The sequence below is a fragment of the Eleginops maclovinus genome, chromosome 12, assembly GCF_036324505.1.
Source record: "Eleginops maclovinus isolate JMC-PN-2008 ecotype Puerto Natales chromosome 12, JC_Emac_rtc_rv5, whole genome shotgun sequence".
Classification (NCBI taxonomy): domain Eukaryota; kingdom Metazoa; phylum Chordata; class Actinopteri; order Perciformes; family Eleginopidae; genus Eleginops; species Eleginops maclovinus.
The window spans coordinates 4,231,327-4,254,027 of record NC_086360.1 but is presented as its reverse complement, the minus strand read 5'-3'; the positions used below and the strand labels follow the sequence as shown (position 1 = coordinate 4,254,027).

General features: G+C 38.8%; 2 protein-coding genes across 2 annotated transcripts in view; one reads left to right on the top strand and one right to left on the bottom strand.

Annotated features, from left to right (window-relative positions):
- Positions 1-684: 684 nt before the first annotated feature.
- Positions 685-9,078, bottom strand: LOC134874074 (THAP domain-containing protein 1-like). The gene is made up of 3 exons (XM_063898066.1): positions 8,958-9,078; positions 7,546-7,653; positions 685-5,896 (listed from the first exon to the last, which is right to left on the bottom strand). Exons 2-3 carry the CDS (start codon positions 7,614-7,616, stop codon positions 4,966-4,968), a joined length of 1,002 nt encoding a protein of 333 aa, XP_063754136.1. The 5' UTR covers positions 7,617-7,653; positions 8,958-9,078; the 3' UTR covers positions 685-4,965.
- Positions 9,079-10,344: 1,266 nt separating this feature from the next.
- The window catches only part of mfsd14bb (major facilitator superfamily domain containing 14Bb), a 21,238-nt gene continuing 8,881 nt past the window's right edge, over positions 10,345-22,701 (top strand). Inside the window, exons 1-8 of the mRNA XM_063896745.1 lie at positions 10,345-10,716; positions 12,893-12,985; positions 13,673-13,735; positions 15,075-15,202; positions 17,850-17,964; positions 19,356-19,574; positions 20,464-20,577; positions 22,091-22,162. Of these exons, the coding sequence (XP_063752815.1) occupies positions 10,660-10,716; positions 12,893-12,985; positions 13,673-13,735; positions 15,075-15,202; positions 17,850-17,964; positions 19,356-19,574; positions 20,464-20,577; positions 22,091-22,162 (861 nt within the window). The 5' untranslated portion in view covers positions 10,345-10,659. The remainder of the gene's footprint in view (positions 10,717-12,892; positions 12,986-13,672; positions 13,736-15,074; positions 15,203-17,849; positions 17,965-19,355; positions 19,575-20,463; positions 20,578-22,090; positions 22,163-22,701) is intronic.

Sequence of the window (22,701 nt, the reverse complement as noted above, 5' to 3'; positions counted from 1 at the left end):
ATCCTGAAAGGAAATTCTTTCTCACACATATTACTTGAGTATTTCAATATTATGCTACCTTTTACTTCTAACCCATTACAAATCAGAGTCAAATTGTGTACTTTAACTCCACTACATTTATTAAATCCCCTTAGTTATTTTACAGATCTGGATTAATGATGGTAAATATAATCAGCCCTTAAATCAGACTTTAGTTCACCTGCAGTAAATCCAGCAGCTACCCTGCAGTATACAAAGCCATTCAAACTAGCTGCACCTTTACCAGCTCTGAGAACACTTTAATGATCAATAATTATAAAACATATCAGATACATTATTCCGAAAATCTACCAATCTGCACAATGACTACTTTTCTACTTTTATTTGATGCCCATTTTAAATGTGGGACTTTTACGGTAACAGAGTATTCCTACACTCGGTACTTCTAATTTTAGTTAAGCACAAGATCCGAGTACTTCTTCCACCTCTGACAAAAGAAGATTGGTCAGAGGTAAAAACTGCTACACTTCGCAGATAGGGACTGCAGTGAATTAAATTAGGTGTGATTCTAATGTGATATGCTAATTGCAACCATGTACAAAGAAATTACAAATCTGTAAAATGAAGTGTTACCATAAAACTGTCAAAATAACTTTTCCACACTAGCCCTAATGCACAATATATACACAAATCACAGAATAGGGGTTCTTTATATGAAAAGGTTTATTCCACTTCTAATTTCACAACTCAATGTCAAAACAGAACCAAAAAATGATGAACTAATGGAAGATGAATGAAAGCTCAGATGTGTAAGCAGGTTAAATCAGTGACTGATATCCTTGTTTGGCGTTGACCAATTTAACTGGTCAATGCACTGTCCTGCAGTTGATTTTAAGAAGCACCAAAGAAAGGTGGTAAAGAAATTCAAATATTAGTGGGTTTTTTAAAGTTAGAAACATGGTCTGAAGCTTGTAAGTCAACACTTTGTAAGTTCTTAAAATGTGTAGCATCTGACATCAAATGGTGAAAACACATGAAAATGTTTTGTTTCACCCAACGGTCGTGAAGGACAGGTGAGTTAAGCTGGCGGGAGTGGCAGCAGGTTCTGTCAGGGACCTCGTCAGCTCCCATGTGGCTCAAACAGATATTCTCAATGTCCCTTCCAGCAGGGCACTAAATCAATTAAGCTCCTTATGGGCTCATGTATGGGTTGTTGTGGCAGCTTTGCCAGGCCTCGTTGGATGAGGAGTGTCTTATCTCAAAGTCACCATGTTTCAAGTGTTTCTTGGTGCACACTTTCAGCAAGGTGACAGAACTGGAGGCGTCCTTCCAAGTAGCTCAGTGGTGTTGCAGTCCTGGAAACCAAAATCCCTTTGTGTCACCCTGAGCAACCAGAGTCAGGAGAGGACATACAGGAGAAGAGGAAGAGAGCCATCTTTGGGTTGCTTGAAGTTAGACTTCTGTCCAGGGGTATGAGGTCACTGTTTTGAACCACTGACCACTCCCATCTGTAAAACTGTTTGACTTGTATCTATTTCATTTTCATAGAATAAAAGTTCATATTGCTTAACATTATTATCTGACATTTTTGAAAGTAGGGCTCAGCTGCAGAACATTTCCAAACTTGATATAAACCACTGAACAAAACCTGAATCCAAAATGAATCAAACATTCATACAACATGGATGACAAGAACAAGATGAAGCCCACAGAGGGGAAATTTTACATTCTGCATTTGACCCATCCTAGTGTTAGGAGCAGTGGGCTGCCACATGTACGGTGCCCGGGGAGCAGTGTAGGGAACGGTGCCTTGCTCAGGGACACCATGGTAGTAGTTGATCTTTCGGGGACTTGAACTGGTGACCTTCCAGTTCCCAGGCCAAGCCCCTTACCACTTTGCCACCACCGCCACTAATCTCCTTATAATAACAAAAAAGGTATTTATAAATATATTTGTAGCCAAACAAACTTCAGTATGAGTTTCATTTTTGATATTAAATCAACATGTCAAATCCATTTCCATTTATCAAACATGGTAGATCATCACAACAAATGCAGTACATTTTATTTTCCAGAGAAAGTACATTTCAGGGGGATAAGGAGATACATATCAGTGGGTACTTTAAAATATATTTTTGAGTTGTATGGTTTGAGTTAGAAATATGAGCAACATAACCAAACACCAACCAATCTTTACAAATTCAAAAAAGCCATTGACTTCAAGATGAGTGACAACTAATGCTAACTCATTGCCAGGTTTTAAGCATCATTCCTGTAGCACTAAGGATCCCCAAGGCCCTATTAATACAATTATTGCAAGTAGTGTATACAATCAAACAGGAGTAAAATGTACATTGACCGGTTTTATGTGGTAATGGGAGTAATACAAATGTACAAGCACGCTCATTTTCTCTAACCCTTGTAAAAGCTAACTAGCAGAATGATCGCTAGTTAGCTAGCTTAGTGATTTTGCTTTACATCTACACTGGTTACAGAACATGAGCCTAACAATGTATTACTCATCTGGCCATAGTAATGGCCTATTCATATTTTTCGTGTCTTTGAGGTATGCTAAGGTCCTTCTGACAAAATATGTCATTTGGCTTGTGCGCTGGACCGTCCGAGTGAAGCAAACATTTGTACCCGAGCGAACTGTACGCGTACAAATAGCTCCTGTTTTCACACTCAGTCTAGCTTGAATACTAATCAGAAGAAGTGAACAAGTAGAAGGATAATTTTAAAAAGAAGTTGTGTTGAGGATGCAGTCAACATGAATATACTTAATCTTAAAAGGCATTCAAAGCTATGCAATTGCACTTATGTGACTGAAGCAGATGCGGGAAGTATGAACAGGCCTTAATGTGTTTTCCTAGGCTGTGTCAGTAGTGTATGGTTGAAGTATTAAGCTGGTGAATTTCAATCAATAAATCTGTTTTGAAAAATGTATTTCTATGAGACCACATTTTAACTCATCATGATAAGATGTCATGAGATGTCATAACAACTGTTCTAAAATTGTGCATACAGCTTGGGTCAGAATTGTATGCAAAAAAAATAAATAAAAAAAGGTCCTAACAGAGAGTCTTGAATGTAGCACTGAAATGAGGTAAAGCAATTTCCAGTTCTTTCATCTGCTCCAACATAAATTCTATAATGGAGCTGTGTTACATGTGTGGAGGTTAAAGACATGACAGATTCCCCATAAATCATTTACTCTAAGCAAACGAACCACACCAGACGATTGTCATTGGTGTGAACTCAGGGCTGAAATCACAAAGAAATGTTTGCGGCTTATGGCACCATGAAGTGACACTGATTAAGAATGTGCTTAATTGACCTCAGCTCTCTTAAGACAGTAAAAATCCCGCTGTAACTGTGAGTGGCTTTTAGTGCCGATTTTATGAATTTTATTGTTCATGCACCAATGCTCATTTCCAACAGGCCAATTTTGCAGCAAATATCTGCATGTCACAATCAAATATGCGCAGAGGGCAGAGCACTGTCGAGAAAACGATTTGCTCGGCAGAACAGTAAAGGTAAAAGTATATCGTCCTTTAAGAGTGCTTTGAGAATTACATGCTTTATTTTATACAATTAGCCTCTCAGTACCCTATGAAGATCGGAGTGATTGACACTTGCATTTCAATGACATAAATGAACTATTAACACTATAAAATCAACTGCTTCTTGCTGGGAAGTGATGACATAAAATAACTACCTAGGTTGGTTTAGATCAACTCATCACCCAAATCATACCAGTCAAATAGGAATAATGAGAAGGAAACTAGATTTAAAGTGGTTGAGTGAATTTAAGTTGTTGTTGACTAACAGTAAGTCAGTCATTTCTATTTCTATCCGTTATCTCTTTACTTAGTCGTTCCTAGGGATGAGATCACCAACTACTTTTTTGCACCTCCATGTCTTCTGCACCTTGTGGCATCCTGGGTATGCATGCCACAAGGTTCTGTCTCCTGTCCTGTCTTTAGCTTCGGCCTTTAGGGCAGTGCTACTGGTGATCAGCCCTTGGTATGGACCTCTTTATCTAAAAATAAAGAGACAGACAAACAAAACACACACAAACGCAAAAACAACCGGTTTTGCCTCTTCTTAAGACTATGAAGTAGAGGCTAAAAAGCGTGCCAATTGCCAAATCCCAAGCCTATACAAAGAAGTGGACCACGTCAAAAAATGTCAATATAACTGTACTCTCCAACTGCTACTCGTGTTAAATAGCTCTCCACTTCCATGTTTTGGTAAATATGTTTTTTACATCTGAACCGTACCATAGAACACATGAACCGTACAAAACTGTGGCAAATAAACTAGTACAGTAAACAATGTTCTCATGAATCAAACAAACTGGGCTTTGGGTTGAAATGTACTCAAATCTATTACCCCAGTTCAAAGTGTGAGACCGCTAAACTAATCTGAGGAGCCTAAAACAACAAATGTTGACCAATATGATTAGTCAGAGGGTGAACTTATGATGTCTATTTGAATAGAATGACAGATTGACTTTTATACTCTTAGTTTTCCATCAAAACCAACTTTTTCATTTCATTTATTTAAAGGACAGTGCACATTGATCAACATTTCTGTAAACGTACCAGTGTTAGCCAGCAGGCTAATTTTCAACTGTAGTCCTTTGGCAAGATGTTCAAATAACCAACTGAATGTTTTCAGTTGCAGCTAGTAGCAAGCAGGCTAACAAGCAGGGCAAAGGCACAGGGAGTATCCTTGGACACATAACGTTTTGATTTAGTACATTTTTATGATCCTGGTTTTGTTGTTTAGCCAGGTTAAAGGAATGGCTTGTTTTTTTTTTAACTGGGGTTGTATGAGTAGACAGTAGATGGTGGTTGGTAAGCCCATAGATTGGAGATACAGAAAGGAGTACCAGCAGGAAGCTAAATGATGAACTGCTATTGACAGAAAAGGAGCCAAACATATTTTACAGCCTAAAAGCAAGGCCTACCAAAAAAGATATCAATTTAAGTTGCTTCCTGTTACCTTGCTTTTAGGCTTGCTTTTAGGATCGCTTTTAGGCTTGCTTTTGGGATTGCTTCTAGGTTTGCTTTGAGGATCGCTTTTAGGCTTGCTTTTGGGATTGCCTTTAGGCTTACTTAGAGGATCACTTTGAAGATCACTTTTAGGCTTACTTTTAGGCTTACTTTTGGGATTGGCTTTGGAATTGCTTTTAGCCATTACCATGGCCTCTTCTTTCATTTGTCCAAGTTTCTGGTTTAGCTCTTGGATAACAGCAGAAAAAGAAGAAATCCTGCTATTTAATCGTCTGGTCTTCTGTTTTTCAATTTTCAGACGTTTGCGGCTGATAACCAATTTTCTTCCCATTTTATGAATTTTCATTTGTAATTTTCTAATTGTTATTTGTGCATTTGGAGATTTAGCAGTTTCCGAAAGGATATTCCCCACTGCCATTTGTTCTAATGTCACGTTTTCAAGAGGGGCTGTAGACTCATGACCATCTGATACTTCTGGGACACTGACACTGTTCTGATTTGTGGTCACCGTGGTGCTGCAGATCGTTGGTTCCACAACATTGGTTACCTCTGTAGATGGTGCGACTTGGCCGATGGCGGAAGTACTATTCACGGGCTTGCAGCAGTACGTGTGATCAAAGTTGACAGTGTCACTTACCTCTGTGAGCGTACTTGCCGCTTGTGTTCTGAATGACGTGTTACTAACTGCAGGTTTTTTGAACGATGTATTGACACCTGGGTAGGCAAAAATAGTTGGGACAGCATTTGAGTTCAGCAGGCTTTTCCCACAGGAAGGGTGGAAACATTCCTTGGTGAAATGCAGAGCACATAAGCGTGAGTCCGGGGACGGCATCCAATTCTTGCGGTTTATGTTGTGGACCCAGCTAAGCATCCTTGCTTTATCATGGTGTGGAAATCTGTAAAATATTGTGTAATCGGTTAAGATGTAAGAACATCCCAATGTATTGTTTAACTTCAGGTTCTAGTTACACTGGAAAAACTGAAACGTTGACTTTAATTAAGTGTATTATGTCAACATATTTCACATAACTGCATTAAGTTAGTTGAAAGCGAAAATATTAAGTTGAACCTAATATTATTGCTTATTGCTTTCACTGAATGACAGTGAAATCTGTTGACCAAATATATCAAATTTAAGTCAACCGTTCAGTTTTTTCAGTGGAACATCAATGTATCATTAGCCCAACTTTTCAAATATGGTCAAACTATAACACTACACAATGTTCTATTGCGTCACATTTACCAGCAAAATCTAATTTAATAAACACCAAAGTTTAACATTGACTGATTTTTAGTTACGCTACGTACTTGCATAATGACCTGCTATTCCATAGCCTTATTATTACACAGACTTATTTGACCTGAATCTTGTTCTATTCCTAACCTATACAAGTAGATTTTTACCTTAACCTAACAATTGAAGTCTGTCTGCAGACCTGGTGCCAGCCACGAGTATTTTGGCCCTCCCACAAGAAATCAGCGTTATTATTGTCAATGAAGAGGCCATGGATGTATACTACAAGAACATGTGGGCCTGTACAATTTTTAAATGTAAAAATGTGAAAAAAGAAACGTAATCGTGTAAGAATGCGAGATATTCCTCTGTAGATGAACTAACTTTGTGTGTGTGAGTCTGTTGATCAACCCTGAGCGACACAGCCAGGAGAGGAGATATGGCAAAGCATGAATATTTCACACATCGCAAGTCATATTTCATCTTCAAAATAAACATGAGTGTTTGCATTAATGTTACATATTTTCATTTTTCAATGATTCAGACATGTTTTTTGCATGTAAACGAGTAGACCGAACGCATAAGAAAACATCAAAATAGAGCCCCTTACAGAGGTCCAGGTATCCTCCATGTTTATGTTGCTACTAATATATCGCTTTGCTGGGCCGAAACCAAGTCAACATATTGGCAATACCCCAGAATATTACAACTATACTTTAACTATGTTCTTTTCCCATCAGTGAAATTCCAGATGCACATATGGGGAAATATGCTTTTAATTAATCAACAAGATCCATAAACTGATGGGTCGGCGCCATTTATTTTACCTTGGGCTCGCCCGCGCAAATCAAACATTAACCATGGGATAAGGTTTGCTGCCAGGTCTGTCTGCTGGACTACCCCACACTTTGAAATATAAGGCTACGCAGTACTCGGTGTGTTAAAAAATGAGATGACCACAATTTTGTTTTACTTTATCCTATTTTTTCTTCTCCTTTCTTAAAGAAAGCTGACAAATTTGAATAGTAAGGATAATGAAATAAAACTGTTTTAAAAGTGTTTCGTTATTTAATTAAATCACACACATGGATGTGATCACATGACCATGTGATGTTTACATGTAGCTGTTACCAAACTATTTCCCAAATCGGGATCAATTATGTAACTATAAATCTAATCTAATCACACATTACTAAATGTAAAAGCTCAATAGTTGTAGCTAGTATTTTATTCAGCTTTCCAGCATCAGCCTACATACAAATTTAAAATGATACAGTGCAAAGTCATGAATAAACAAATATTTTAACATACCGGAAAAGAGAAACCTTAGCTCCTTTCTCAGCTGTTCGCTTCTTGCAGTTGAAGGCAACACAAGAGGGCATTTTCAGGGACAACAGGGCAACTGTTGTGAACTTCTTGCTGTAAAGACAAAGAGGTGTACAAATTACATTGGATTAAGTGCATTTTCTCTCCCATGAACTACTTACGGTTCATCCACTTAATTGTAAATAATTCAGGAATTCCTTTGGGCATATTATCATGAAATAATGAAGCTATGATTTTTTATCAGAAAGGCTGGGCGTGTTTTGTCAATGAATAATACATTTATAAACAAACTGAGAATTAACATTCCTTAAGTAATAAAAACTGGATTAAACTATGGTTATTGAACAAATTAAGGAACTGATGGGATTACAATTCACTGTGGTTGTACCTTATGATTAGGCCTACCGTCAACCAACAAAACTTGATTAATTGAGTGTGACTTAATAACATAAAGTAATACAGACTTAATTTTGATGGTGAGGAATAGGAATTCATTATATTTCCTTCATTAATTCATGCATCACATCATCATGAGTCATGCATTAGGTCAGCATTAGCTAAAGGCAAAATATAATAAACTTATTTGGTGAACATGTAGCTTTTAAGCACGAGCGTTTGCACTGTACAAGTAAGGGCAGTAAGATTGAGTTTTTCACACTGCTTTTGCCTTACAGTTTTTTTGTGTGTTGCTGGGCAGAGCTGATATTGCAATAAAAACATTGAGATAAATGAGATATGGAATGTGAAGTGATTTTGTAGGAGAGTTCATATTCATTACAATAATATACTATAAAGAAACTTAAAGTTACTTTTGCTTTAGAGACATTAATTTAAATGTGAACCAGAATCAAACGGTCCAGTTTAATGTCAAGTAAGTTTTAACATACAATGAATTTCCTTGGCTACATTGGTGCATAACAATAAACAGAACAGAAAATAAAAGATAGTCCTGCAAAAGTCAAGTACTTAAATAATGAAATTATAATAGAAATAGAAAGAAATGACAATACGTTTCGGGCGGTTCTCAGCATAATGCAAAGTGAACCATCCTTTTTTCTAATATGCACACACTTGCTTTTAAGCATCCAAACAGAGAAGGCGCAAAGCACACAAGCAGGCTACTCTCAGTGTATTACAAAAGGCACCGACAGCTGCTATATCTTTATTTCGGATATATCTTCAGATTAGTAAAGCGTTGTTTCACAGTAAAAGTAATGAAAAAGTGAAACGTACAATTGGCCAGCTAACTTTTAGGTATGAGTACACGTCCAGAGCAGTCTACCTCATGAACAGGAGTAAGTATTCGCGTTCAATGCGCACAGGGGGGACAGCTATAACATTTTGAAAAAGCACAGGATAAATTAAATATCAATCTTAGATATAAATGCTTACATTACCTATGTCAACAGATGTATGAAGAGTACTGGAGACAGCGTTTGGAGGCGGGCTCCCGTTAAATTTTACAAAAGTTGTTGAATGGCGCATGAAGCCAAAATGGCTAGACAGCCAGGCAGGATGTGGAAAAGAAACCGGAACATCCGGTGATCTTCCGCACATGTGGGCCCACAGAGCATGCGCACTAGCGCTTTCTTTAAACCCCGCCTCCGTCGGACTGGCTCTGCTCAACTTTTAGGACCTAATGATTTTAAAAAGTTCTAGTGTTCATAATGAGGAGTTTTTTTACCTAAGCAAAAATATTCACTGAAGTTTCCTTTCTTATAAAATAATTATTTGTTTTCTTATTTCCCAATGTAAGTTTGCCAAGCCCCCAGGAAGAGCGCCAGGCTCTAAAGCCCATTTTCGTAGTGGTCAAACCTTGGAATTACAACAACTTCTGTGTCAGGCACGTTGAAAACACGGGGTACCAAGAGGAAATGTTTCATTTGGAAACAGCTTTATCCGTTTTGTTCCATAATTATATTGCTACTGTACTATACTGGTATAGTTAATAAAATATCATTAAATATGTATTATAATATAATATAATTATATAAATGTATTTTTTTATTTAAATACCCTTGCAAAAACACTACATCTTGGTTAATAGTATACATGATACAATGAAGCTGGTCTGAACTAACTTTATCTAGTGGGTCTAAAGACAAGTCACGATAATGGGTTGCAAAACTGCTGTCAACTCTTAAAGAATAAATCTGTTGACCCTTGAGGGTCGAGTTAGATTACATCAGAAGAACATTATTTGTCATTAAGTAATGTAAGGTAATTTATTGTTGTTTTCTATTTAGCAAATTCCCTGTTTATGAGAAGATGCAGACAGAACTTTTTCTTCAAAAGTCACACTTTTATTTTTCTAATTCTAACCGGACGTGATACTTATTTTGCTGGGTGCCTTCACAAAGGTTGCTGTGCAGGTTTGAGATGAGTCCCGCCTTTCTCCCCATTGCTAAATAGTGATCAAGCGGAATTGTTAGTAGCTTGGTTCGCTGTCATTTCTTCCTGCCAAATATTGATATTCTATCTTCACCTGCTTTGTATTTTCTCACAGACTGTGTCATAACAACAGGATAATGCAACAATAATAGTTTGCTTTTAGTTTGTTATGATGTTTAAATTAACGACGTTGTCCGCTTCATTCGTGGAAACAATTATTAAAACACCATCTGCATTGTAGTGCGGGCGATATCCCAGCAGGGGGTGCTCTCTGTCTGCTCTAGAACTGATGTATGAACAGCTTGCGTTTTATGGTCATTCATTGGTTGAAGCCGGGGAAATATAGTGTTCGTTTTCTTACCAGAGACGGTCCCGACGGGCGGTGTTTTTCCCCACTTAACCGTAACTGACCGTAACTGACGACAAGGAGTTTGATAGCACCGCTCACCCGGGGAACCCTGGTATTGAAAAATCTGCAACATTAGAATCAGTTATAGTCAGAGCAGAGGAATTTTGGTAAAATCAAGACGCCGAGCCTTCACGGTTTACCACTCGCGTTAACTGGTTAAAGACTTTAAAGTCGATGCTAGCGCATACACGTAGTTGTAATTCACACAGCAGCGGGACACCCTGGAAGAGACGGAGAAACCACAGGAGGATGCCGAGCAACAGGGACTCGATGTAAAAATTATTACGGCAAGATGTGAGATGAACCGGGAGAAAACAGCAACCGAGGCCAACGACATCATGTTGGTCCGGGGATCGGTAAGTTCTCTAGCTCGGTCGGTTTAAACTGCTGTGAAACAAATACATTTAGTTTTAATCAAAACTAAGCTAACCAGTTAGCTGTAACAGAAAACGATAGTCATTTGTTTGGGAGTTGTTGGCTAGCTAATGAGCCAAGGCTAGCTTTGTAGCTAAATCAGAGGCTTAGCTAGCTAGGATGATTGGTGGCGTTAATTTGGTCGTTTAAGTCAACGTTAGCCAATTTCTGAAAACTATGTAACTAGGTAGTATAGTCGGCTAGCTCCTGTTTGTGTCAGATGAACTGTAAAAACCAATATCGCTGTTTCACGGATCCAAACGTTAGCTGTCACTCCAGAGAAAGCGAGATCGAATGCTACGTGAAGCCGTTTGTTCACACCTGAGGACATTGTGCTCAGCAGTCAGCGTTAGGTGCTGCCGGGATTGTTGACAAATACAAACATCCATGACATAAAACTGTGCTATAGTAGTTTGGCAATATGTGTTTCGGTATTTTTTTAGTAATGACTTCCACAAAAAATACATACATGAAAATGGTATCTTTTACGTACGTAATGTTTACCTAACTTATGTCACAGCTATTATTTGAAGTCGGCAGAGAACCTTCATACTTTAAGAGCAAACTCAAGACCCACCTTTTTGATTTGTCTGTTAACTGAATTGTATTTCATTCTTATTTGACTTTAATTTCATTCTTTCTTACTAGTTTATTCAGTCCTGCCTAGGAATTAACTTTACTTTGTAATCAGAAAGCTATGTGTTACTCTGTTTATACCAGGGAAGGATGACATAATATTGTTTTAATTCATTTGTATGTGTTTCCAAAGCTCTTTGATTCACCTCTGTGTTTGATAACCTGCTACATCGATACAATTTGATTTGATATACCAGACAAGCAAGATTCATTTTTCCCATTATCACACACAGCCCTTGTGCAATGTGCCATAACATTTCAGAGGAGCATTACTTTGCAATACCAGTTCCGCTCTTTTGAAACCAGAACCTGTCCATCTCTGTGCAGTATATGAAGAATACACCTGGGAATACTCGGTGTTCTCAGTATGCCTCTCTCCTTTAATCTGAAGGTGTTACATAAGCCCCTTGGAGCTTCAAACCTCTGTTACCCCTGGTATATACTTTGGTTTTGGTGCCAATAAACTAACAGAATTAAAGGAAAAAACAAATAGAACAAACGGTTGACTTAAAAGGTTTGGGGTCGTTATACTTCCTCTTTACTTGTTCTATTCATATCCACTACCAACTTTAGGCTACACAAAAGCAAACTGAAAACGAAGTGTTTCTTTCACATTTATATTCATAGCACACTTTTATATGTGGTACAAAACATACCATACTCCCACATTTATATTGTGTCTTTCTAATTTGGAACAACCTCTGAATAGTGCAGAGGTAACATTAACTATATCACAACATTTGAAAGAATATAGGTAAATAAATAGTGCCTTAATTTGTTGGCAGTAGTCTGGCTCTGTATATAAATAAAGTGTTTTTCCCATACTTCCACAAATTCTATAATGTATGAAATCAAGAGAGAGCTGCACAATTTAAATGTGAATCCTTATGGTGATGTGTGTTGGGGTACATTTTGATGTAATTTGGTCCTTTGTATGTACAGTCTTCGTTTACAGAATCGACCTTCTACTGTATTTTCAAGTGCAATACGTTCTATGGGGCACTGGCCTGTCATTGAACGCATCGTGGAAATGACAGTCACTTTGACTGCGTAAAGGCATCTCATTGACCCGGCTAATAAAACTCTTAACTGGACTATTTATTCTAAAGTGCAAAACGCATTCAGCTTCACATCCAAATAATCTAGAGCTGCAGATAATAATCTGTTATCTATCATTTTCCTGATAAATTCCTAAAAGTCCAAGTATGTTATTTTTCCCACAACTTTTTGTTATAGATTTTGTTCCCTCCAACTTCTTAATTCCTTCTCTAAATATCTTAACGAGTACGAGAACAGCAATAAAAGGTTTTTTCTTCATCACCAACATAAGAAGAAACAGTAGAGCGGTTATAATGCCCTAATGTAGCCATGCTACATGTTGGAGTAAACTGCTGGTAAAAGATATTAGATCAGATTGTACAGGAAGTGAGGTTACATCCCATAGATGAATAGTTAATGTTTCTGCCCCTCCTCTCGCCGCAGCACGGCCGAGGCCGGGCCAAAGTGACTCATGCGGTGGTAGTGATCTTCCTGGAGTTCTTCGCCTGGGGGCTGTTGACCACGCCCATGCTGACCGTGAGTAAACACATGGCGAACAACAACAACATAAAACTTCAGCAGCCAGTTTCACTGTCCAGTGAGCCAGATATTTGCAAGACAAACCTACGGATTAGCATGCTAACTTTCTGTTGTTTTTTCTCATGACTGATATGCAAGCTGATGCAATACTATTTAAAATGCGTTTGCTTATTAAAGAAACTACCAAAACCACTCTTTTAATAATAGCGGAAAGCTTGTCTGCTGGTTTTTGTTTAGAAATACATCAATTCTGTCTCCTAGTGAAGAAAAAAACACGTTATAAATGTAATGATATGTATGAGTAGATTGATCTTATTGTTCATATGAAAATCTGTTACCAATGGGACTGTTTGTGTGGAAGCTGTGTTGGTAGCTCCAAAGAAAATTCAGTGATCCAGTTGTCTTGGACAAAGCAGCAACTTCAAAAACTGCTTATTTATGCTTTAACAAAAGCTTTCTGTTTGTAATCTAAATGGTGTACGGGTAGGTCATAAAGTGCTTGTGTGTATTAAAAGTTAGAGACAGTTGATTTTTTTAAATAGAAAGTGAAATGGTAAAAAGTCCATAATCGCTGGATATGAATTTTCATTGGTTGCTTTAGCTATTGGATTTATGATTTCCAGATTCAGATATTATTATTTTATCTCCGAAAGGTATAAACATGACATTTTGTTATTGTTTCAGGTCCTCCATGAGACGTTTCCTCAGCACACCTTCCTCATGAACGGCCTGGTTCACGGTGTGAAGGTAAGACCTCTCACATCAGACACAACAAAACTCAGGTTGATTGTAGAAACAAATACTAACAGGAGATAGTGATTAATATCAATGGAATACAATTAATGAAAGAACGCGAAAGTAGTCCGTCTCCTATTCGCATGTCCACAACACAATTGGAACTTTTAAATAACAGAAACAGAGCTGCTATCACAGATATTGGCAGGGATACTTTTGTCTCCAAAATCTGATACCTCTGCTCTGAATCTGACCCTGATCTGACGCCAGAGATCTTTTTGTCCAACATTTTAAAATCTGTCCACCCTTTATGTGTGACTCTATTGTTGTGTAAGGGATGCAATGGCGCTAAACACACCAGCCCTCGGTGCCTCAATGAATGAAAGTAAAGAAACTGGAAGAAACCCAGCCTCTGAAATATGTCGGTATCGCAATTAAGCAATGTTACGTCCCATCTGAGATGTACTCTCTCTCCCCCATTTCTTTTGTCTCTGACTGTTGGCAATAGAGTGGAGCAGGGATCATTTATTTTTCCAGGCCGACCAGGAAGTTAGCATCCCAAGGGCTCCCCCGAAAATAAGCAATAGGATTTTCCATTGGATTTTGGTATATGCATACAGTAAGCTTTGTGGCCAAACACTTATCCGACACTTAACACGTTTTGTTCAGCATGATAATCTCCACATATTAACAGCACTTTGTGATTTTGGAGGGTAAATTCAATCAGCAGGGAAATAAAGGAAAGATATAGTAATGCTAATAAACAACACCACTGTCCCATGGCTGCCCGTCACCACTGCTAAGCTACAGACGGACTTGTGTGGGCGTGATGACATAAAGATGAAGTTTTATCTCTTATTAGCAATCTGTGGCTTCAGACATTCACCGGTGAGGTATTCACTGACCTATTTTATGTCAGATTATCCGGCTGAACAAAACGTGCATTTATCAAACAGGTTAGTTTTCCACATATCTTGTTTTTTTTACAAAATTCCAAAATCTGTTGGAGAGATCACATTGCTTTTTTGTCAATGCGCAGCTTACTTCCGGGTCGGCCTACAAAAATACGTCACCACTCTATTCAAATGTTTTGTAACGAGATCGGAGCTTCTTCCTATGAATCTTTCAGACAAATAACTACTCGAAGGTTTGACTGTGGATCAGTGAAACAGGAGAGGACCTCGGCTGAGTTCCTTGTAGATTTATCATATCATAACTTCTTAATTTTAATCATTTATAAATGCTGTTGACTTGACGAGAGGCTTCCTGAATTATTTTCGACTGCTGCTCCTTCTTGAGTTAAAAAAACCCGACAATTAACACCAATGTTCTTTTCTCTGTTCCTGCGAAGGGCTTCCTGTCGTTTCTCTCGGCTCCTCTGATTGGTGCACTGTCAGACATCTGGGGCAGGAAGTCCTTCCTCCTCATGACAGTCTTCTTCACCTGTGCCCCCATCCCCTTCATGAGGATCAGCCCCTGGTAAGACAATCTTTGTCTGTTGGGTGATGGTTTCTGGATGACTGTTTCAGTTCCCAGCTTTTCTACCAAGGGAGCCTTTTATAGTTTGAAGTGTTTTCTGGCCAATTACTATCCTTTTGAATATTTTGTAGCAGCAGCCGGTCTGATGTAGTGGGGGAGGTATAAGCAATATTTTGGGTCAAAGCTGTTTTTGTGCACACTATGTCCATGACACAGAGTCCCAACTGGCTGCAAGCATCGCAGCGTTCTTTCTGTGTTTGGATTTATTCCTGTTCCTCACTTAAAAAGCGCCACAAGAGAAGAGGAACAACTGATTCATGAAGTTGAAATGAGGAGTCATTTATATCAGCGTTACGATAAGAAACAAAAACTAAGTTGGGAAAAAAAACGTCAAGAGATTTTTTTCTTAAATGTTATTTGGATTCTACTTCTGCAGGGTTTTTTCTTAGATGCAAAAGTTGTGACTTTAATATGATGATGGGTGATTTTCAACTAATAAAAGTAATGGTTGGTTAGTGCCCTGTAGAGTTGGTAGAGAGTCTGCTGCAGCGTGTTGGAGTTTGAACAGTCACATGCTGTTCATGTGAGGGGCTGAGGATCAGCATGTACGCTGCAGAGCAGACAGCAAACATTCTCAGCTAGAAAGCACACTTTAATCTGGTCCCACAGCCCCCCCACCCCTTCAGTCTCCATGTGTTCTTCATGGAAAGTGCACAGTCGGTGCATTCATCCATGGAACATGAGCAGAAGTGGAGGGAAGCATAACCCAGTCAAAACATCGTACAGCATGCAAACCATAAAGTAGGACACATTTAAAAAACATTTATTTCCTACAATTATATATATATGTATCTTTTGATCATCAGAGAGTAAATCTGTTTTAGTTTTTTAGTGTCTCAATTGATGGTCAAAATTGGATTTTAAATCTCTTGCCATTTTTAAATGATCAATGCTTTTACACAAGTCTGTAGTTCTGTAGTTGTACTGTGCTACAGCAGTAACAGTTAAAAAAAAATCCTCAAATCAAAATTAAACAACATTTTTTTTGTCTTGTTATTTGATGCCATGATGACACCAGTTATAAATATGACATTAATACGAAATATGCCTTTAAGAGGACATATTCTGCTCATTTCCAGGTACATGTTTATATTTTCCGCCTCTACTGGGACATTAATGTTCAAAAAGCTCTTTATGTTTCTCATACTGCCTGTGCTGCATTACCTGTTTTCACCCTCTGTCTGAAACCAGAGCCTAGTCTGCTCTGATTGGTTAGCTGGCTGGCTCTGTGATGATTGACAACCACTTAGAGATGTCCCGACCCTTAACCTTTCACGTACAATGTGTTGAAGCGCTAGCCAATACAAAACCCAAGTGTCACACAATGTGATCTCAATGTGTCCCAGAAGTAAACAAAGGAGGAGTTTGAGGCAGGGGGGAGTGTGCGGGAGAGAAACTCCCTCTGGAGAAACTCCCTCTGGAACACAGGATTTTACCTGCACAAAAACCTATATAACACACTCAATAAAGGGAGAACCCAATAAAAAAGACAATAGGGCCCCTTTTTTAAATTAGCTTTGTTTTAAAAAAGCAGTCTCTTTGAATAGGTCGGAACGTCTGCCTTTGTGATATTCGGAGGCTTGCCCGACTTTCTGCTATATAAGCACAATAACACTAACATGTTGTGTGCGTAAAAGTCATAGACGACTGTCTTTGCAGGTTTAAATGACAGTCATTCTCTAAATAATACAGTGGAGTGCATCAGTTGCTGATGTGAACAGAGAAAGAGAAAATTGTTTTTGATTATAGGTATAAAAATCACATCACTTTTATTACGAAACAATTATGAACAATCTGCAAATGAAGGTATTTAGGTGTTACGGCCCCCGCCTCCCTCGTCTCTCTAACTCTCTGTTGAATCTGTGTCATGTAAATGAGCTGTGCGGTTGCCCAGATGCCGTTGGCTACTGGTCCCCAGTTGTTCCACCTGCCCAAAGATTGTGATTGGAGCATGCCGGCCGAGACGCTCCAATCCCCGTGCACACCTTCCCGTGAAGACTACAAAGCCTGTGGCTAACGATCAGTCATGAGGCGTTCTGAATCTGTGTCAGACTCCTCTCAACACTCTCACATAGCCTTTCATAGATCTGTTAGCAATGGCTAATTTGTGCGGTGCTTCAGTATATTAGTATCTAAATCTAGAGTTGAACGTATTCGTGACTGTAATTGCCCCCCCGCTGTGTTTTGCTACAGCCTCCCTTTGTTAGTTTTTATACCACTTTAATAGTGAGGACTTTTCGTATTGTTTTTTTACTGGTACCTATTTCCTTGTATTTAATTGTAGGCTCCCTTTTAAGAGTCCTCTCTTGGTTGTTTATTATTTAAATCTGCACCTTGGGGCCCTTTGTTTGTTTCGGGCTGCAGGCCTGCCACTTCTGTGACCTTGGTCAATAAACTATTTGTATTATCAATTCCAACTGGTTCCAATATGTTGCTTTCCCTTTCCCCTAGCTGGGACGTAATATTAGGATAATAGCAAACGCCTCTAAATCAGATGCATTAAATGACAGAATCAAGACATTGTGGATATTCTGTATTGTCCTGCTTTGTAAACTGTAGTAAATATACTGTATCTCTGTGTGTGCAGGTGGTATTTCGCTCTGATATCAGTCTCAGGGATCTTCGCAGTGACATTCTCAGTGATCTTCGCCTACGTGGCCGACATCACGGAGGAGCACGAGAGGAGCACAGCTTACGGACTGGTAACTACAGCTGCAACCTGCAGATTGAATCACTCTGACTGTGACAGGAAGTGGGTTTAACTTCACAAAACACTTTCACAGAGCGACAACATCCACAGAAACCGGAACGTCACAGCTCTAAAGATAAAGTTACCTCCCAGCTCTAATACCTGACCTGTGTTATTTAAACGTGCAGATAATGTAGTAGCAGTTCTGCAGCGTACTGTAATGGCTCATTGTGGCTACACAATGGAGGTCCTGCAGGGCTCTTTCATGGTGTTTCCTGCCTTTATGGAGATCTGCAGTGAACCAGGTCACAGGAAGTACAAGATCAAATGTGCACTCTTTTGAGTTGTCTTTGTTTGTAGCATTGGGGTTTATAGACCAATAGTGATAGTGCCAAGAGATTAAGCTGTGCATTCTGGTCCCTGGCCCCCTGCTATGCTTGCTGTTTAGGTCGTGAATGCTGCTTTAAAAAACTGTGATTCTCAATGAGTGACACCAAAGCCTCCCAAAGTGTTTGACACAGGAATTGTCTTTAACTGTGGTAAATGTGCAGCACGTCAATAAAGTGACGCGTTGCCTACTCTTGTAGGGCGATAAGGCAGGTTGCGCCCATGAATAAAACCAGCTTATCATATTTCCTGATCTTTTCCAGAAGTGCTTTTTGTGTGTACACTTTTGTCCATGAGACAGCAGTGTAAATCCATAGAAAGACCTGGTTCTGTCTCTACTCTTCAGTATATACAGGTGTGGGTGTTTGCAGGGCACTGGACAGCTCAAACAGTTATGATTAGCCTTGCACTTAAAGGATCAATTTCTCTTCCATATTTACCATAGACTGATCATGAAAGCTATCTTCCTGCTGTGAGGTGTTGTTCCACATCACCTGACATGCGATGCAAATTGCTACATTCCGAAGGCTGACTTAATTTTAACTATCGGCACAGCCACTGCACCCTGGTCAGTCCCTGAAAGATGGACCATTTGGAAGTCTTCCAGTCTGTAGAAAGACCAGAGTCCTACTAAGCCTCTTGACATGTTTAATGAAAATTCATATTCCACTAATAATCTCATTAATGCCCCCAAGACGACTTGGACTTCTTAAATAACTTAAATGTGCCATATTTTCCAACTGTAGTCATAATGTTCCCATGGTGTACCATCACAGTTACGCTTCTGAGTTTGCAAAACTTTAATAAAAAAGGCTATATTTGAGTATTATAAACGGAATATTAGAATCTGAGTAGTGTCGTGAAAATACAAGGTGTTCTCTCACCATAATGCAGAATGGTAGTTGGTGCAGGGTCTTTTTGTTTCACTCACATTTTGACGATGAACGAGTTATAAAATGCACATGATTGAGTTGTTTTTTATTTGACAGCAGCCTCAGTAACGTCTATATTTTTCAGGTCTCTGCAACCTTCGCAGCCAGTTTAGTGACGAGCCCAGCCATCGGGGCCTACCTGTCCTCGCAGTACGGCGACAGTCTGGTAGTCCTGGTTGCCACGGTGATATCCGTGTTGGACATAGCCTTCGTGTTCTTCGTGGTGCCCGAGTCGCTGCCAGACAAGATGAGGCTGACGTCCTGGGGCTTCCCCATCTCCTGGGAGCAGGCGGACCCATTTTCTGTGAGTTTACAAACACTGAAAACACCACAGTGACACGGGTGGGGGGGGGGGGTCAAAGGTCCCATGTAGTGTGTTTTCACCAGCTGATCCCATCACACAGCAGGTCAGCGGAGGCATCAAAGCCGTGCTGTGTGTTAGATTATGGTGCGTTGTTTTACAATATAAAGATGCTTTTTTTATTTCCTAACATATCATTTTTCAATACGGCATATTTTAGAAAACAGATCTTTTGTAAATGTTAAATCAACTGAGAAAAAGTTCCTTTTTGGTATTGTATTTCATGTGCTTCCCTCAAAAGGAACCAGTTGGGCTTTAGACATTTCCTACACTGGCATAAAGAGATTATAATAATGGTTTTATTTGGAAGACTTCAACACAAGTAAATAATGTGTAAACCTTTGTGAACAACCGGAATGCAGCACAAAGTAACGTACAAAAGAGAACCCATAACAGTGTGTTGGTCAAACTGTTTATAATGGCTGCCCTGTACCAAAAATGGTCCTTGTTGACCAGAAGTCGTCAGTTCAAGCGATTGGCTGACTGGTGTTATTATTATTAGTAGTAGTAGTAGTAGTATTTTTATTATTAACTATTATGATTAATTGTATTTATTATTCGTTTTTTTTATTGGTGGACTAAGACTTTTTATCTGACCAACGATTGGTCGACTTATAGGGGGCATCCCTTGTGTTTATAACAGTGTAAATGTTGGTTGAACTTTGGCAGCTTATAGTAAAGCGCTAAACACTGCTCTGGTGAAGTATTGATGTCTGGGGCACTTTGTGTCACATATCAGCTGATTGATGGATGGATGGATGGATTGATTGATGGATTGATTGACAGCGCTACTGATAAGTTGTGGTGACCGCTGATTGTTTGGTGTGTGCAGTCTCTGCGTCGTGTGGGGAAAGACACCACAGTGCTGCTGATCTGTGTCACAGTGTTCCTGTCCTACCTGCCCGAGGCTGGACAGTACTCCAGCTTTTTCCTCTACCTGAAACAGGTAACACACACACACACACACACACACACACACACACACACACACAAAGGTGTATCAGTGTTTACTCCTCCTGTGATTTGCATACTGCACCAGTCCATATTATGAGTTCAATAAAGTATACATTTATTGTTCGTTCTTTCCTCGTGCCCTTCCAGGACCCGGGCCGAGTGACAGTATTTGTTTATCAGAATAAATAATAATCTTCACGGTCACTGCTGTAGGCAATATCTTCCCTCAGATGAGCCAATCAAATTGATCTCAGCCAAAAAGTAGCAGGGACTGTCTTCTAAGCAGAGTAAATATTTGGATTTCAGTCATCTCTCAGCACTATGAACACTATTTGACCCAACATCTGCACGAGCATGGCACCAACTCCATTCAAGCTGCTGTCAGTGCATTTGCAGGAACAAAACTGGATAATGGGCTGCTGGAAGCTCAGTTTTGCCTTTCGCTATGAGGCACTTTATTTTTGTTCAGGTTTGTGCTTTTTTTTTAAAAGATATTTATTGTAGGGACAGAATTGAAATGGGGAGAAGGGGATGACACGCAGGAAATGGTCCTGGGCCAGATTCTAACCCCGGTCGTCCGCTTGGCCTGAGGTCTAGTGTTTTTTTACTTTGTTTACTATTTGTTTCCAATAAAACGACCACAATAACACAGTGGATCTGTATGATACAGTGCATTTGTCAATAAACAATAGCTGACTTAACCAATGTGGGATGCCAAAATCTAGGTGTGTTTCCTTCAGTAGGGTTTTTTTCTTTTGTTTTTAACTTTTAAAACTTAAATACACACATAACAAAATAGAGTGTAAAAGTGACTGAACACTCTTCTATTACTAATCTAAACTAGTGTTCATACTTGTGTTTTATTTTTAGGTGGTAAAAATAAACCATTTTTAATTGTCCAATTTTTCAAAATATTTTGAAATTGAATAGGGTAAGACCCTTTACTTTTTCTTTTCAAAACTGTTCCACAAATGAACTCTTTGACTGCATTTCAATGTTTCATCTTTTGTTTCAATTTTTTTTGTAAGCTTGCAAATTCTTCTATTTTCATACTGACTCAATACTTACTCACTTTGTTTTTTGAAAAGATTTTTGGGGGCAACCAGTGCCTTTTTAATATAGTGCAGTTTGAGAAGTAGGGAGACAGAGGGGAAGACACGCGGCAAAGGGACAGATTCAAACCTGGGTCCACCGCATTGGGATTAAACCCCAGTATATGGCCGCCAGCTCTACCCACTGAGCTATACGACGGCCGACTTACTCAAATTTTAAACAACTTGTTGCTACGGTCTGGAAGCATTGTATTTCTTACTGTATTCATTAATTGTGCCGTTTTAAAGTCCAGCAAATCTCTAAATTCAAAACCCTGCCAGTATCCCTGATGTTCCCCTCAATGAATAAGTTTAATGAGATTATATCTGTGTGTTTATCCAAAACATGGGGGTGTTTCAGTGATGGAATGTTAATTGTTGGCTCGCTGTAAGATGTGTCGCTCTATGTTTCAGGTGATTGAGTTTTCTCCTGCAGCCATCGCTGCCTTCATTGCCATGGTGGGGATCCTCTCTATAGTCGCTCAGGTACACAAACCGCCAGCTGATATCATCATGGAGCATTTGTTACAGAATCTGTCGTCCTGTTGTATGTCCCCAATATAAAAATAAAACAAAATAAGACGAACCAGAAACTATGTTCCTCCTATATATATATATATATATATATATATATTATATATATTATATGTATTTAAACATGCAAAAATAATCACACTTATTTAAAACAACCAACAAAATCATTTTCATAAATGCTGAATACTTACTCATCTCTTAATTGGATAGCTGATTTAACAACTTGGCTTTACTCGTACAAACTTTTGGCTAGTTTAATTTCAATATAAGATGTTTGATCAACTATTGTTTTAAGCAAAAATCAAAAATGTTTAATAAATGTAGTGAAGTAAAAACTACTATATTTCCCTTTGGATTGTAGTGGAGTAGATTATATTATATTGCTACATTGTTTACTACAGCAGCATGTACATAAGGCATTACACATGAGTTTAAAGTCAAATAAACCAACAGTAAAAATAGACATACAGTGGTATGCAAAAGTTTGGGCA

Coding starts and splice junctions, on each gene's coding strand:
- LOC134874074 (XM_063898066.1), bottom strand. CDS start 7,616: ATGCCCTCTTGTGTTGCCTTCAACTGCAAGAAGCGAACAGCTGAGAAA. Junction 5,897..7,545: donor GCTAAGGTTTCTCTTTTCCG/GTATGTTAAAAT, acceptor AATATTTTACAG/ATTTCCACACCATGATAAAG.